General features: G+C 40.0%; 1 protein-coding gene across 1 annotated transcript in view; it reads right to left on the reverse strand.

The window, feature by feature from the left end:
• Positions 1–17,967, reverse strand: part of MACF1 (microtubule actin crosslinking factor 1) — a 406,007-nt gene that overhangs the window by 87,776 nt on the left and 300,264 nt on the right. Inside the window, exons 46-52 of the mRNA XM_004704946.2 lie at positions 17,249–17,366; positions 14,223–14,285; positions 13,310–13,551; positions 12,344–12,473; positions 11,348–11,547; positions 8,643–9,138; positions 6,137–7,608 (exon numbers count right to left, since the gene is read on the reverse strand). Coding sequence (XP_004705003.1) covers positions 6,137–7,608; positions 8,643–9,138; positions 11,348–11,547; positions 12,344–12,473; positions 13,310–13,551; positions 14,223–14,285; positions 17,249–17,366 — 2,721 coding nt within the window. The remainder of the gene's footprint in view (positions 1–6,136; positions 7,609–8,642; positions 9,139–11,347; positions 11,548–12,343; positions 12,474–13,309; positions 13,552–14,222; positions 14,286–17,248; positions 17,367–17,967) is intronic.

Raw genomic sequence — 17,967 nt, forward strand, 5'->3', positions numbered from 1 at the left:
AACCAATTCTTACCCATAGTCACTCTATATATGGTTCTTGAGGCTGCACACCTTTACAGAGAAGACCATCTCTCTCCCTTGGTGCAGCTGTAGGATTTGAACCCTTGACCTTGTGGTTAGCAGTTCAATGCTTACCCAACAGCACCATATGAACCCCATGAATACATAATACAGAGTGAATCAATCTGGTTTCTTAATATTTCTCACAGTATGATGGCAAAGCCACCCCATACTTTCTGACTATGAGGCCATGTGGTTGGTTAAGGAGAAGCTGAGGTAGGGGTGTATGGGAATAATTGGGTTAAGGTTCAGAATCATGCTACCGTACATACTCATGTATAAACCGAGTTTTTCAGCACATTTTAAATTCAGTTTTTGTGGTAAAATTGGGTACCTCAACTGATATTCAGGTCGGCTTACACTCGAGTATGTAGGTAATTCTTGACTGATAAAAATCTCAAATCTCTCTCTCTCCTTATCCCAGGAAGGTCATTCTGGGTGAATTATTTTTCTCAAAGTCATAAAATAAAGGCTCCTCCTTTCTTGCTGGTCTCCTGTTAGGTACATACAATTCCTTTTCCTCAATAATCAGAGACTCTCTTGTGCAGGAAAATGGAACTTCCTGAAGAGATTAGCCAGAGTTAAGTCTTTTCCTTCCAGTTTTCTGAAAACATGCTCAATACTCTGACGTACAGTTTCTGGAAAGGCTTCTTCCTTTCCACTTCAGAACGGAGTAAAGGTCCTCAACTCAGGAAGGTTCCAGGTCTCTGCCTCTTTAGAGCAGAAAAGAACTCTTCCATCCCCTCTGATAGAAAAGGCAGTCCTATCGACTATTCAGGAACAAGTGAGGGAAAGGAAGCCTTCCAGTTTTCCATGTTCATTTCAGGAGGAAATCTTTTCCCTGAGATGAACTGCCTCTCCAAGGATTCCTCAGCAGTACTGGGCAGTCCCAAGTAAGCCTGGGGTCCTCCCTCCACCGGCAGGACGTGACTCATCTGTCCATGAGGACTAGCTCCAATGGTGTCAGCTAGGACAAAGCAGTGCGGACGGACACTAGGGTTTCACGACATCTTCTCTTAAGCAGATTTTGTACTGAGAGCGATCCCATTTAAAAAAAAAAAAAAAGGAGAAGGAAAAGAGCTAAATATGTTAAGATAATGCTTTTTTCCCTTTTCCTTTTTAAAGGAAAAAGTTCATTTGAAGCTGAAATGGACTTTTTGATCTGTGAGAAAGTACTATGGTTGAATTACAGCATGTTACCTCAGGGACTCAACATTCAAATCATGAAAATGACTCAGTCCTCAGAATGGGTCCAAAAAGAACTGTGCAACTGACACACAGCTTTTCCCTCTCATTGTTTTCACTTCCCATGAGCTCAGCCAAGATTGCCCTCCCCACACTCTTCTGACCAAAGATTTGCTGGGAGGAGACAAAATCTTTCCAAAGCCTTTGACTTTCCTATGAGGTGGAAGGATGGACAGGGTTTCTAATTTGCAGCCTCAGCTTCAGGGACACTGACTATTTCATAAAGACTACTTATTCTCTCACAGACGGGTCACAAGAGTAGCCTTTCTACTGGCAGTTCACTGCCCTCTCCTTTCTTCTCCACTGCAGACAGACTCTGCAGGTGACCTGCTCATCAGTATCTAAGTCCTGCCTTCACACCCACAGTATTTGTGGTACTTGAGGGTTCCTACAGATCAGTGAAATAAGTCCGTTATAACAAGCAACTAAAAGCAGCTATTGATCTCTGAAAATTATGAGGTAATATACCCCCAAACGAGAACACTTCCTTGTGCTCATGAGGAACTTGTACATGGTTCAAGATACAGTTGTGCAAACAGAACAAAGGAATCATCAATACTGCATGGTTTAAAATTGGGAAAGGTGTGCATCAGAGTTGTATCCTCTCACCAATTTGCAGGCTGAGCAAATCATCAGAGAAGCTGGATTCTATGAAGAGGGGTGTGGCATCAGGATCGGAGGAAAGCCTATTAACGACCCGTGGTATGTAGGTGACACATTGGTAATATCATGACAAATGGAGAAAAGGTTGAAATTGTCCAGGATTTTGTCTTACTTGAGTTCACAATCAATGCTCATGAAAGCAGTAGTCAAGAGATCAAAAGACGTATTGCATTAGGTAAATCTGCTGCACAAGATCTTTACTGAATAGCAAGGATGCTACTTTGAGGACTAAGGTGTGCCTAGCCCAAGCATCGCCACGGCACCATATCCATGTGTAAGTTGGGCATTGAAAAAGAAGACCGTAGATGAATCCATGCATTTGAATTGTGTGCTGGAGAAGAATATTGAAAATACCATGGACTCAACATACAAACCAATCTGTATTGGAAGAAGTAAGGCCAGAGTGCTCCTTAGAGGCAAGGATGGCAAGACTTTACATACTTTGGGCACGTTGTCAGGAGAGACCAATCCCTGAGAAGGAGATCATGTTTGGTAAAGTGGAAGGGAAGTGAAAAAGAGGAAGGCCCTCAATGAGCTGGATTAACACAGTGGCTGTTATCAATGTGAGCCATAGAAACACTTCTGAGGATGGCACAGGATTGTGCAATGTTTCACTCTGTTATGCATAGGGTTGCTATGGGTCAGAGCTGACTCGATGGCACCTAACAACAACATACCCCAAAACCAAACCCAGTGCCATCGAGTTGATGATTCCAACTCATAGTAACTATCTATACAGGGTTCCTGAGGCTGTTACCAATGTTTGCCAAAGTGGGAGAAACGCACCCTTGGGGGACACTGGACCAAACCAAGAGGTGCTACAAAAACAGATACCTATACTTTCACCTAAGTTATGGACACAAAAAATTTTAATTGCTTGGGAGGCACTGAGTAATTTTTTTTATGAAAAGAGGGCAGTAGGCCAGATAGATGGCTAGAATGGCAGACTTCATCTTACATACTTTGGACATGTTAGCAGAAAGGACTAGTCTCTGGAAAAGGACATGATGCTTGGCAGAAGGGCAGTGAAAAGGAAGGAAGACCCTTGACAAGATGGAGTGGCACAATGACAGCAACAATGGCCTCAAACATAAGTTCAACTGTGAAGGTGGTGCAGGACAAGCAGTAGTTTGTTCTGTTGCACGACTCTAGTCACTATAAGTTGGAATTGACTTGATGGTCTCTAACAACATCATCAGGCCAAATATGTTTGGGAACCTTTGTTGTAAATCTTTACTGGAAGATCGTCTCATCTTTCTCCCAAGGAGAGGTTTGAACCACCAACCTTGAAGTTACAGGCCAGTGCTTACTTAACCACACCACCAGGATTCCTATGAAGTAACACCTCACTGTCATGGAGTCAATGCTGACTCATAGTGACTCCCTGTGGGTTTCTAAAACTGTAACTGTTTATGGGAGTAGAAAGCCAGTCTTTCTCCTACAGAGCTGCTGGTGGCTTCGAACTGCTGACCATGCGAATTGAAGCCCAATGTGTAACCACTAAACCACCAGGACACTTTTTGAGGTAATATACTAAGATAAAAATGAAATACAGTAATGCCCAGTTATTTACTGAAATCTTTTAGCAGTGTCAACATTCAAAATGCTTCCAGAAATGGATGATTAAGTAAAAAGGAAAAGATTATTTGTCTTCAAATCCAACCCCCTAAGGGCCCCTGAGTAGTACAAACAATTAAGCATCTGACTACTAACTGAAAGACTGGCAGTTGAGCCTATCCTGAGGTGCTCAAAGAAACAGCTTGAACAATCCCAATGGAGTGCAGGTCCACTTTGCACACAGGGAATTTCCATGAGTCAGAATCAACTTGACAGTAACTGGCATTTTCGTGTAGACTTTTTCACAGATTCTAGATTGTATTTAACACACAATTTAAACAGATGGTTATTTCGAATTCCAGTCCACTGAAGTTTAGAAGGAAGGGTAGACTGCTAAAAGTAGACCAGAGACAGCTGTGGTAAGTGACAGCAATAAGAAATAATAGTGGATACCATGTTAGTCAGGGAAAAGGCAGAAACCACTCTCCCCTTACACTTGTCACATACAGGCAATTCAACCAATACCACAATATAGATGCTCAAAACAATAAGTCCAACACAGAACTCAAACTGCACAGTAATCTATAGACATTTAATACATGGATAAAATCTTCCAACTCACTGCCACTGAGTTGATTCCAACTCACAGTGACCCTGCAAAACAGAGTAGAACTACCCTGTGGGTTTCTAAGACAATAAATATTTATGGGAGTAGAAAGTCTCATTTTTCTCCTTCAAAGAAGCTGATGGATTTTTGAACTGCCGACCTTGTGGTTTCCAGTCCAATGCATAATCCGCTTAGCTATCAGGGCTTACAATACATACAAAGACAAGCAACTCCTAATGTCTCAAGTGTATCACTATATTAGAGAGCAATATACTAATGCTTACCTGAACTCATTAAAGGAAAACTTATGCATAACATGGTTTATAGAAAGTTAAGCAATATAACCATATAATTTTTCAAATAAGCCAGAATCCAGTCAGATCAAACTATTTTGGAGCCTGTAGGGATACACTTCAGTTTCCTAAGAAACTAGTGGGCAATGCTGCGATCCTAAGCAACCTAGCTCCAATTGGATAAGTGAAGTATGCCAGTAGGAAAGCGAGGCTCTGCTTTCAAGGAAAGCAGATATGATGAAGCAAAGGTGGCCTCAGAGACACTGTGATGTGATCTCTATGTCACATCATTAGCTTATCCGCTCATATTGTTTCTACTCATTTTTCTTTATCTAGAGTCCTGGTGGTGCTGTCAGGAAAGCACGGAACTGCCAACCACAAGGCCGAACCCAACAAGAAGAAAGGTGAGGCTGTCTGTTCCTGTAAAGATTTACAGCCCCAGAAACCCTACAGGGTCTCTCTGAGTTGGAATCAATTTGATGGCAGTGGGTTTGGTTTTGGGTTTTCTTTATCTGGATACCTCAGGAAACTCAAATGCGATGATTTCTGTTGCACCAAACTGTATTGTCTGCAAACATGGTAATGAGGCCTTCAGCCAGAGTCCCATGTTAATGTTGAACAAATATCTCCTATGTACCTTTAGGAATCATTCTGAAGCAGCCACCTTTCTGTACTTGCACTGTGTCTACAAAGTTAATGATTCTATAAGCCACATGGTTCTGACCTGGTGTCAACACTAACTCTCCTCACTCTTGGGGCAAAAGGCTCACTTGGTTCAAGCAAGCCTGCACAGACAGTACTGATAGCTTGAAGCCCTTGACCCGGCTAATGAGCATTTCCCCTGTTCTTTTAACACAGACTCACAAGTGTCAGGTCTAGAAACACTGACTCAGGCAGAGAATTGAAATAGTTTTGCAATTAAGGCAGTGTTTTTCAGCCTTTTTTAATGGAAGAGAACTTACACTCTTGGGGAAATTGGAGTATATTATTAAGCTGCTTGGTGGAAATACGAAATTTCTTTGGCACATAATATTTCATCCTGATTTATGAGAACTTTGTATTTTATTCCATAATATATCAATTATACATCAATAAAAACTCATTGCTGTTGTTTAAATTCCAACTCAACAAAGGAGTACTGTCCCATAAGGTTTCTAAGGCTGAAAATCTTTACAAACGCAGATTGTCTAATTTTTCTCCCATAAAGTAGCTAGTGGGTTCAAACCACCGACCTTTTGAGTAGGAGCTGAACACTTTAACTACACTACCAACCAACAATATCAAACCCACTGATGATGTTGATTTCTACTCATACTGACCTTATGCAGCCACCTCTACCCCATTCCCAATCTCTGTAAATTCAGTATTTCTGAAAGATGAATTTATGTTTATCTTGAAAATCAGGGGGTCTAAAGAAATATTAACTGCTTTATAAAATCAGTTTGTTTGTAATCTCAGAAAATCACGAGATAAGGCTGGGATATTTCTTGCTATATTCTAAATTGGTTATAAAAACTGAAATAAACTATAGTGGGGAAATGCTCAGTTTACTGAGAAGTCTCCATATACTGTGCTTTGACAGTGATGAAAGTGAGAGCAATGAAAGCAAGGACAGAAATTAAAATGTCTACTCAATTTCAGTTTCCAAGTTACAAGAAAAGAAATAGACATCTTAGAGAGAAAAGGGTTAAAAAACAAGCATAAGACTTACTTTAAAGTCTGCTAATTGCTGGTTGATGACGTCCACTTCTGACCCCACTACCCACTGGAGGGCCTCTCCCTCCTCTGCCGCTGTGGTCATGTCATTGAGTACTTTCAATTTCCTATAGAAGTCCTCCACTCGGCCCAGTGTCAGTTCCAGCTGTTCCTGACGAGCTTTCCCCCGCTCTGTCAGTTTGCCACACTGTTTGTTCAGAGCTTCCAGCTCCCTCTTGAGACCTAACAAGTCCAGAGTCCCTTCTTCTTCCAGCATTTGTCGGCACTCGGCTTCAGAGGCCTCCACATCAGACTTGAGGACTTGGATTTTGTTCAGGAATAGCCGTACATCCTCAATTTGGGACTGGAGGCTATCAGTGTCTCTCCCGATAGCACCCATACCATCTAGCTCATCGTCCAGGTCTGCCAGTTGAGAGAACATCTCTCGGACACGGCAGTGAAACTGGCCAATCCCCTCCAGCTTGTTTTCCATCATCATGCAACCACTGCTTACTCTTTGCTTCACTTCTAGGAACTCTTGCTGGGCAACCTCAGCTTGATTTAGAAGCTGGGAAGCATCAGATCCCTCTGGAGCATCTTCTATCAGGCCCTGAGTGAAGTTCCTCAGATAGTCTACCTGAGGCTCCAAGGCCTGCAGCACTTCCTGTTGACCTCTTAGCCTTTCCAGGTTCTTGTTGCTACAGGCCTGAGCACCTAGAGCATCAAAGATCTCAAGCTGGTGTTTGGCCCCTTCAACCTTCTTTTCAATATTCTTAAAGCTTTCCTGGAACTCCTTGAGTCTCTGAGCCATTTCTTCAAGTGACCCTGTTTTGGCCTGCAGTTCTTCTGTAATAGTATCCATGTTCTGGTTAATCCCAGCTTTCTCATCCCGGATGCCATCCTCATCTGTTTCAGAAGAATTGATCAGGATGTCAGCAGCACTATTCAATATCTCCAGCAGGGAGCGGTGCTTCTCTACCTCACTCAGCATAGCCTTTGATCTTAGCAGACTAGACTCTAGCTGCACGGGATCCAGAGTGACCCGCAGGTCAGACATCTTAGCTTTACAGTCCTCTATCCAGGGCATGAGGTTTTCCACATGCCATTGATATTTCTGAGCTTTCTGCAAACAGTCCTTGAGCCTGGATTGTCTATCTGCAGTTCTTTTACTAAGCTCTTCCCAATGGCTTTTGAGATCAACTAACTGGTTTTGTAAAGTCCTTTTCTCTTCCCCAGGAGGCACAGAAAGAAGCAGAGATTCTCCTTCACCAACAATCACTTCATAGGAACCACTGTGTTGGTTAAGGCTCTTCTGAAACTCTTCATTCTCCTGAAGCTGAGACTGTAGCTGCTCCAATTTTGCAGAAATTGGGCAGATTTTTGCTTGCTGGCTTTGTTTGTCATCCAACCAGGTCCTTAACTCATCAAACATTTGCTGGAACTGCTGGGTGCTGGCAAGAGCTGCCTGTAGTCTGTTCATACGATCAGCTGAAATGGAAAAATGAAATTTCAATCAATCAAGTCTGAGCACAGCATAAGGTCTAATCTAAGGGGAAGAAAGTCACTAACATTAATTGAGGGCCTTTTGTAGAACAGGTAGTTTGGAAGTAAGCTTTCACTTCTAAACTCGCAAAAAGTAAAAGTCATAAATGTTTCCAGAACAAAAGAGTCAATGAATTGATGACAAAAAGTAATGACAAGAGCCTTTGCTCTTGTACAGGCCATCCTAAGAAAACTGGAAGACATAAACTAGATATTGTGTGAATGTGTGTGCATATAAAGGAAGTGGGTAACAATGAAAATATGTATGCAACTCCAAATGAGTAGACCTATGAGCATAACATTCTCACTGCTAGTTGAATTTACATTTGAGCTCTTAACTCTAAGGATTATACTGTGTAAAGTTCTGCATCTTGCTGGTGCTCAATCAATGTGCAGTAGCCACAGTAGTACTCACTGAGAAAAGAGAGATATGTTAGCACTCTTCTGAGCCCCAAAGCTATACAAGTCACCCTAGGGCCCGTGATAGTTGTTAAGAATATACCCATTAAAACAGAAACCAATGGAACTGTTTCTGTGATACCGAATACATCCTCTGAGTTGTGCAGTCATCCCCCCCCCGTTGGAACTGTTCCCCATGAACATACATTCATGACTTCCGGAAGTTTGTATAGTTCAAGTTGCTGCTGTCACCTTAATCCATTATAGGTAGTTCTTGAGAGAGCATAATGCTCAAGGTAGATATTATTGAGATAGACTATTGTTTGGTTTCAAGGAGATTTCATTGAATATATTTGGTTTAAGTTTTAAAAATTATCTCAGGGGTTCTCCCAACCTCTGTTTCCCTTCTTTGACCAGGAGTCTTCTATGATGAACACTTTTATCAAAGTGTTCAGTAATTCACTCAGATTAAAAAAAATTTTTTTTTCCCCACTCAGATTCCCCACTTGAGACTATCACAAACCCACTCCTTTATTCTGCTTGCCAACAATAATGGCAGGATTGTGTTCACCCCAACTCACCTGCAAGGTCCTCTAAACCTTGGAGAGGCAGAGCAACAGTCTCCAAACGCTTTTTCAGCTCATCCTTGAGGTACTGTTCCCCAATGAGCATTGAGAGTTCATCACACAGGATCTGGGCCTCCTTAATTTCATTGTCTAACTGCTCTAAGTCCGATCGAATCTCACTGGTCTCCTCCAACTGGTGCTTTACAGCCTCAGGTTGGGTGCTGATGGCTGACTGGCCACTCAGTCGCTGTCCAACTGCTTTCACTTTCTCTGATAAATCCTGGAGCAATTCCTGGTACTGAGTACTTTTGACAATAGCTTGGTCAATTTGGTTGGAACGAGAACTGAGCTTGTCGGTGAGCTCAACCCACTTCTGATTGATGCTCTGGAGTTCTTGCTGGACATGGCTGGTAGATGGAGAGACATCTCCAGGGCCTGTTAGGATGCCCTGAGCTGCCTCGTTCAGCTGTTCATGCTGTTGTCTGCGTGCTTCAAATTCCTTCAGCATAAACTGAAAAAGAAACGCCAAGATATTTAGAAAGGAAAGATAGACCTAACTAAAACCAGTGTCAGAAGAAAAACTGATTTTGAATGGTGTAAATATCACTGGCCCCCTTTGAGAATAAACCAGAAAAATTCAAGGACCAGGCTATATAGCTCAATGCAGTATCACTTAAGAAATGGTAAAATTTATTTCAAGTGGATGACAGATTATGCCTATTTTATTTCTTTTTCTTATATGTCCTGCTTGTTTCAACATCAGAATGTAGGGGAGGCCTAGGTTGGGAAAACTGAAATTTGTTGTATGAATTGGTACTCATCAGCTTTGCCATGTAACAGCCAGACCTCTGAATCGGGAGTTTGACACCTAGGATTTTCCCCCAAGATTTTTCATTTTTACCTCTCAATAACATTGCCCATCTCCTACCCTCACCCCTCCCTCCTTAAGTTCCTTTCCTGGAATCCAAATAGAACTTATCTATATATTACAATGTAACATAATTAGATAATGAGCTCTTTTAAAGCAAGGACCACCCTTTTATTTCTTTTGCATTCTCTATAGCACTTACCAAAGTAGTTAGGGCGACAGGCTCTGGATCAGGCTGACATGTTCTGGTTCTGGCTCTAACACTCACTAGCCCTAGAAATCAGCTCTTTAAACCTCAGCCTCCTCATTTGTAAAGTGATGACTGTAATAGTACTTATTCTTGGCTGTTATATGAATTAGGTAATTTATGGAACATGCTCAGCATTTACATTGTATAAAAAGAAATAATATAATGACTCAAAGAAAAATCGATGTATAATTATAATAAAGTGTGATAAAAGCAAAAAAGAAAAAGAAAAGAAAGGTAACATTGTGTTTTGAAAGTATGAGTAAGGGTGCTTAGTTCTGCTGGGAATGACAAAGGATAGAAGAAGGAAATCAGGATAGGTGACAGTAAAGAAAGAGTTAGTTCTCCAAATAGAGCAGAGTAAGGCTGGTGGAAGGCATTGTGGGAGGAGAACTAGTATTCACAAAGTATTAGCAAGAGTAGTAAGAGTGTCATATGTTTTAGGAAAGAACTAATTATCTGACCTGCTGTATGTAGAAACCTTGGTATGCGAAGGAATACTGGAGATGATGCTGGCAAGGCAAAATGGGACCAGATTGTGTAAGGTCTTATGGACCACACTGAGCAGGTACTTGGACTTTATTCAACAGATAGCCAAGAGCCACAGAAATATTTAATTATGTTCAGATAAAGGATTCAGAGAGCTGATTTGATAACTGTGAATGGCAGACGGACAAAAAGAAACCCATTAGCAGGCTGCTGTCATGGTCTAGGATAAGGCTCAGGCCTAAATAAGGATGTAACAGAGAGAACGGAGAAGAGTGGGTTTAGAACAGTGTTTCTCAAATTAAGTCTAGGGACTTGGGAGTCCCTAGGCCTTTTCTGGGGGTCCAGCAGGTCAAAATTATTTTCATAATAATACTAAGATGCTATTTTCCTTTAAAAAATCTTATTCCTCACAATTTTCCAGAGGCTACATGTTATCTGGTATCACAGCAGACTGATGATGATAACAAGGAATATGCAACTTTGGGCAACCGAAAATTTTGATTAACCTAAATTTCTCCAGTGTTAGGCACTTAGTCAATTGTGTTAGGTTTAGTCAGCAGTAAGGCCAGGAGATAATAGATACTGCATTAATTAACCAGGATCACTACCACAGGGGATTACAATTCAAATAAAATTCAATAATTTAGTCAGAAAGCATTCTTCATTCTCTTATCTTCTCATCTTATTATCTTTTTAGTGAATCTAACTATGCACTTATTGACTCTTTTCTATTCGACAGGTAAGCACTTTATAAACATCTCTCTCCTTTTGATCATTTTATTGGGGGCTCGTACAACTCATCACAATCCATCCATCCACATATCAAACACATTTGTACATTTATTGCCCTCATAATTCTCAAAACATTTGCTTTCTACTTGAGCCCTTGGTATCAGCTCCTCATTTTCCCCCTCTCTCCCTGCCTGCCCTCCCTCATGAACCCTTGATAATTTATATATTATTATTTGGTCAAAAAATCTCATTTACAGTGAGAAAACTGAGACTCTGAGAGCTTAATGAATTGCCTAAAGTCACATGAAATCTATTTGCATATTTGAATCTAGGCTCATATGACTCTGATTTTTCTGCTCAATTTCATGAAGTGCTATTGCTTACCTGGACCTGCTGCTTCTGTGCATTCAGCATGGTCGGGTCAATAGACAGGGGCCCCAGAACTCCCATCATCAGTTCCTTCTCCACTAGCCAGGGCCGGAGCTGGGATTCTGCAGCTTGGAAGCAGGCCAAATGACTGGCTGATTCCTCTAGCTTCCTTTGCCGGGCCTTAGTCACCTCAGTGGCCCTTTCCCACCGGGAATCTGTAGAGAGGAAATGAGAGCATGTATCCCTTTCTTCTCACCAGCAACTAGCCTGCTCCCTAAATTATGTTCCTAGTGCAATACAGGAAATGACTCCTGGAGTATTTATAAAAAATACTTTTCAATTAAAATAATAATCTTTAAAAAAACAAACAAAACTAAACCAGCAACACAAATAGAGCTGTATAAAACGACAAAGAACTACACACACACAACACCCTCCACAGAGACAGACACACACACACACACATCACATAACATGGTGAAATGTGAACAAGTCCTGTAGACTATACCAATGTCAATTTCCTAGTTTTGATACTATGTTACAGTTATAAAAGGATGAGTCAAAGGTACCCAAACCAAAGCTGCAGCCATTGAATCTATTCTGACTCATAGTGACCATATAGGGCAGAGTAGAATTGCTGCCTGAGTTTTCCGGGGCTGTAACTCTTTATGGGAGCAGTGGGTTTGAGTTTTATGAACATATCACACAATTAAAAATGATTTCTCATTCTTCATTTCCATCATCAGTGTATTTTCGTCAACACTCTTTCTAGTTCTTGAACACAGCAGACTCAAATTGACTTGCTCCAGTAAGCCTAACTTCTGGCACATTGAGTAGTAATCTCTAAACTATTTTCCCTAATCAGATTCTTCTTTGATCCTATCTGGGTCTCTCACTGGCTTATGAAAATTAACTGAAAACAATCTTTGTTTTATAAGATATGCTGAAATCCTGTATTTGCTTGGAGGGCAAGTAATTTAGTGCATTTACAACATCTGTGTGATAACTTACTGAGATCCTCTTGCATTTTCTTCCAATTTTCTGCTTCTTGTGAGTTGGGGTATGTCATCAGTAATCCAGCCAGGGCTTCCTTTACTTTTTGGATCTTTGGAGAGTTCTGTTCCAATTCTGCCAGGAAGGCCTACAAGAAAGAACACCACGTATGTCATGAAACGTCAGACAGAAAGCAAAGCCGTGTGCTAGTACACATGACAGGAAGACGGGGTGGCAATGATAAGTTCCCACTTTTGATTCTATCCATGATTTGCTTAGTTATTTTAAGATATTAAACTTTCTGCTTCAATTTTCACTCTAAAGTGAAAATTTGGGTAGCAGGATCCACGGTATTCTTTTTGTTGCTATTTTTAAATGTATAACACATCAGCATTGCCCAGTAAAAAGGACCTGTGTAAACTAATAGTATCAAGATACCATGACAATTGATTTTTTTCATGGTTGGAGAAGATGTTATGCCACCTTCACAATCGGAAAATTAAACATTTTGTTGAATATTTCTACTAGGTTTTTAAAAATGGTCTCATGTCTTCTGACATTTCTCCTAGCCCACATGTCTATCTTAATAATAAACTATAATCACAGATATTTAGACCACTTTACAAGTTGGAAAGATGCTTTTATGAGAATGGCTTTGCTCTCTTCCAATATCTTACAGAAAACGAGATCCCATTCTCAATGAGCTGATATATCTGAGGAGCGCTATTCTATTTCTGCAATAAGACCTGGCTTTGTTTCTGAATCTGGTGTATAAGAATCTCATAGTTAGAAAAATTATTTTGAAGAGTTAAGGTATAGTAATCATTTCAAATTTGAAACATTGCTTATCATAGCCTCTATGGCTGGTTGACCATGTCTCACTCTCAGGTCCCTGAAACTCAGGCTGGAATGGGTACAATACACATTCTTCATGTCAATCCCTTGGTCTCAGTGGATGGGATGCAGTTAATGTAAATACAATACCTTATTAGATTCAGCTTGGGCTCTCACAGTTTCTGTTTTGGTTGGAGATGAAGAGGCATCCACAGCTGTCAGGATTTCCTCTTTTGATTCCAGCCACTGTAGCACTGAGCTTGCCTCCTTATGAACTTCCTGCATTTTGCTAAGCATAGCCTGAAGGCTCTCCTGGTGTTCCCGAAGTACTTCCCCCAATTTCTCATACTTCAAATTTACATCGGACATGTCACACTGGATTTCCGTCAGATCTAGTATCATAGAAATAGGAATCAGATAGGACTAAGTCTCAAAACATGAGTCGCCTCCACCCCTCCATTCCTCATTCTTACATTACTTGTCAGGATTAGGCAACTTTCCTACTCATTCTAGTGAGCTAGAGGATTATTTTCTTGGGAAATAACATAAAAATTAATATTTACAAACATAAAGCAAAAGAGTTTTCATTAACTTGGTTTTGGTACTATATACCCAGATACATACTTTAAAATATTTAATAACATGGGAGCAGCAAAAGTGAAGAGAGTGTGAAAGAACTCAACCACACTGTATGTATACTGCTAGGATTAATAGATTTGGGAATTCCCTTCCTTTGCTCCAAAACTACAGAGAAGTCACCTGAGCGGTTGAGGGCTAGACCAGATTAAGTCTAGTATATGTGCTTTATAACTCTAAGGTTTGTATGGTCTTATCCAGTGGCCCACTCTATTTCCTGAATACTTTTACTTTCACCAGCTGCCAACCTGTGTGTGCAGCCTACAGCCAGGAAACTAAGAGGCATCACAGTTGCTTCTCCAGCATTTCACCCTCACACCCTTCCTGGCAGCAGTTCTTCCACATGTACGGAAACAGACACAGATGCACACGTGAACATTGTCCTAACACACCCAACAAAGAAGCACTGTTGAAACATCTTTCTCACCTTTGCAGGTGTGGTATCCGTTTACACTGCCTACAGAGCTTCCTACAGAGGGCAGTATGGAACCTGAGCAGAAGGACAGGGAGACAAACGGGGCAAGACAAAGGTGTTAGGAATACAAACAGGCACTGCATTTTGATTTTGTTCTTTGGCACTAACTTTAAGCTTGGGTATCAAGAAGTTAACACAGTACAAGACAACAAACTCATGGAAAAAGACAGAACATTTCAGCTGCCAAGCAACAAAGTGTCATTCGAGTTGAAAAACAGCTCCTTAGATAGATGATTCTTAATACTTTTTAGAGGAATCCAGGTTCTTAAATTTGCGACCCAAATTCTTTGGATTCTGCCCTAATTTTTTTAGGCAGGTGTGGATAACATTAGTAAGTTGTTAGAAGAGAAGAGTATCTGCCACATTTTGGAATGAAGATTATAATAAAGCAAAAAAAAAAAAAGGTCCTTCAATATAATAAAAACGAATCCCAAGTATAATTAAAGACATAAGCAGCAGCACTCTTTTAAAAAAGACATTAGAATAAACCCAGCCTATAAAATTCCTAAAGAAAGATTTTCCCATTTTCTCTCTTACATCCTCTTCTTGACTCCCTGCCATAACCAGATAATAGAAATTTGAAGTCAAATAAACACAGTTCACAAATATTTTCATAAAATCTGCTTTGGGTCTTTTTGGTTTCTGAGAACTACAATTTCTTCCATATTCTCCCCTAGATGATTCTTTCTATTTTGGTAGTTTCCTATCTTAAGTTAAAAACAAAATAAACAACAACAAAAATCTCACATCGTCTAATGATAAAGATTATATATAAATCTGTAATCTATTCAGGATGCAATGCTACATTAAAAGGACACTAAAATTATCCTGTTCATTAATTTCACTGTGTAAAAAGTCATGTACAAGGTCACATTTTAAAATATATATATATTTTTTATTAGGGAGGTGATTATAAAAATATTTAAGTATTAATGTTAAATTTTTTTTAAATGGACCTAACTGAAAATCATAGTCCACCAAAGTGTGATGATGGCAAAAAGAAAGCAGACTGGTAACTAGAAGAAGAGGATCCTCCGTAAGGCTGTCACTCAGTACAGGAGCCTTCATCTAGGAAGAGACTCCCATTTCTTCTCTAGGATATTACCATCATAATACCTAGCCTGTCAACTCTTGCAGGGTTAATGGAGTGGGTAATGAGATAACTACCTTAGTAGGTGAAAACTCCTTATCGAACAGACAGAGCCACAGAAATGTGAGGCACAGAGATGTTCATGGTTGTTCAGATTTGGAAGGGAACTGTAAGAGCACCCAGGTTAGTGATTTTGAAAGCGCTGTGAGGGAAGTGCTTTAAGAGTTCTGTGAATGTGGCTTAAATTTAATACTGAGAATGTATTTCCAACTACTTAGAAATGGCAGTAAATATGCACATTTAGTTATGAACGCCATTTGCGTCTTCTAGAAACAACCAATTTATGTTGCCTTTTGGGGAAGAATAGAGTAGCTCCTGCTTACTCCAAGCACAGTGAAACTTCTTTCTGAGAGTAACTAGAAAAGGCTGTGTGCATGTCCACTGATGTATCTGATGCCAAGAAAGACACCCTGCAGCACATGTGAATGACACTACATTCAGTGACCAAAAAGGCTGAGGCACACCTCCTCAGAGCAAACGTGTGTGAGGACAGAATTTCAACACTCAAGCCATGACAATGTCAGATAAGGACAACTCTTTATCCTCAATGTCTATTTAAAGCATTTTTCATGTTTTTAAAGATATTTTTAGTAATCTGATGTTGAAACAATAATTTGTAACATTATTTTCAAGCTCCTAGTTCAGTTTTAGTTTTAAGTTCAGTTTAATTAGAGTATTCCAAGATTATAAACTGAACCTTTAAAAACATCTTTTGCAAATACTTATCTGAGCCATATTTTTCTAGATGCAATGAGACCACATACAATTCAGAAACAGATGGTGAAGCTGTCATCTCATAACCTCCCTTCTCAAAGTTTTATACTCATAATAAAGAGATGCTATTTTTTTGTTTTATGAGGTTTTATGAAAGTTAGTTTTTAAAAAACGATGCTTGGAGTTGTTTTAAAAGTTTGAAAACCCACTAATTAAGTCCAAGAGCCTGTCAACTACAGCTTACTGGCCCACTCCAGTTCCTTGCTATATATAAAGTTTTATTGGAACACAACCACACCCATTCGTTTAAAGTTTACAGTTGATTCTGTGCCCCAAAGGCAGTTAGGTAGTAGGGGCCAAGAGATCATCTGGCAAATAAATCTACACTATTTATTGTCTGGCCCTTTATAGGCAGTTTGTTGACTCGTGATCTAGACACACACATTCTCACTGACTTCAGAAATTCGTGGGCTAGACTATAAAAATGACCAATCCCTTAAAATGTTTCACTCTTGGATAGTTCCAAGAGATCTTTAAACTTTAGGCTACCACAAAGTCGCAATCATTCTCAGGAGGGGATAAAGAAAGAAAAAAAAGAATTTTTTTCTTTAACCAATTCAAGCGACTATAAGAGTGAACTAGCAGTATAGAAATAAAATCTATGAAATTCCAGTTAACAATCAGCAACTGGCTACAAGCTTATATTAAATTTTGAGTGAACTTAATCTATATCCAGAGGTTACACACTTCTGGGCACACTGTGCCAGTCTCTAGTGTACCAGTATTGACACTCAAGAACCTAGTTCCTCTCTGGTTATCACACCCTGCCACGTCAGGGCTGACCCAACTGCAAGTTGATACAAACTCTTATCCCATTTATCTGTTTAAAAGAAAGCTTTCAAAATGGAAAACTGCATTTTAATCCTGGCAAGTTTATTTGACTGTTCTATATGGATCATCTAGCCTATTTATCTTTCTCATCATGAGAAATAATTTTCCAAAATAGAGCAATGTTACCTAACAAAGGGGAAAACTAATTAGGCTAAGGGGTGTGGGGAGACTACTTTAGGGACCCAGACTTGATTCTGAGAGAAGAAACAGAGACTGCACTCACCTGTCTTGACTTGGGAATCAGGTGCTGTGATCTCCATGATGAGATTTTCTAAAGAAGTGCCTTTAGAATTGATTTCTTCCACCAGGGTTCCCTTCCTTTCCCAGTCATCTAAGAGGCCCTGTTTAAAGAACAAAGTGGCTAAATATAACATCAGAGGCCTTCTTTTCATAATAAATCAGAACACTTGCTCTTCTATATATCATCCCTACAGTTTTGACAAGCAGTGAGAAATCATATTTACATACTCGGCCATTTAAAGATCCTGTTTTAGCTTGCCAAAGTGTGGGACAATGATATCATGGAATATTCAGGGCCTTCTGATTCATTTATCCATCAAATATTTATTGAGTGTTTACTATGGGCCAGGCACCATGCCAGCAACTGGGAATTTTTTAAAAAGGACCGACACAATTAAAAAAATCTAGAACTAAGATTATCAATTGCACTAAAAATAATATGGTACACACTATTACAGAAAAAAAATGCCAAGTCAGTAAACTCTGAAAGTACAAGAGAAGACATATTAACAGAGGAGTGCTTTGAGTTAAGACTTGAGTTTGCCAGCTGGGCCAAAGGGTGAGTGTTAAAAAGATCAAGAAATGGTAAAAGGAGGTGGGCATTCAGTTGTGGAGAGTATCATAGCCTAGACTGCATTTATCAAGGGAACTTTAGGTTGGGTCTGAAGTCAGAGTTCTAACTACCACAGAAAGCTTATTAGA

This window comes from Echinops telfairi, unplaced genomic scaffold, assembly GCF_000313985.2.
Source record: "Echinops telfairi isolate 266 unplaced genomic scaffold, ASM31398v2 ScPeMD7_7457;HRSCAF=8495, whole genome shotgun sequence".
In the NCBI taxonomy this organism is placed as follows: domain Eukaryota; kingdom Metazoa; phylum Chordata; class Mammalia; order Afrosoricida; family Tenrecidae; genus Echinops; species Echinops telfairi.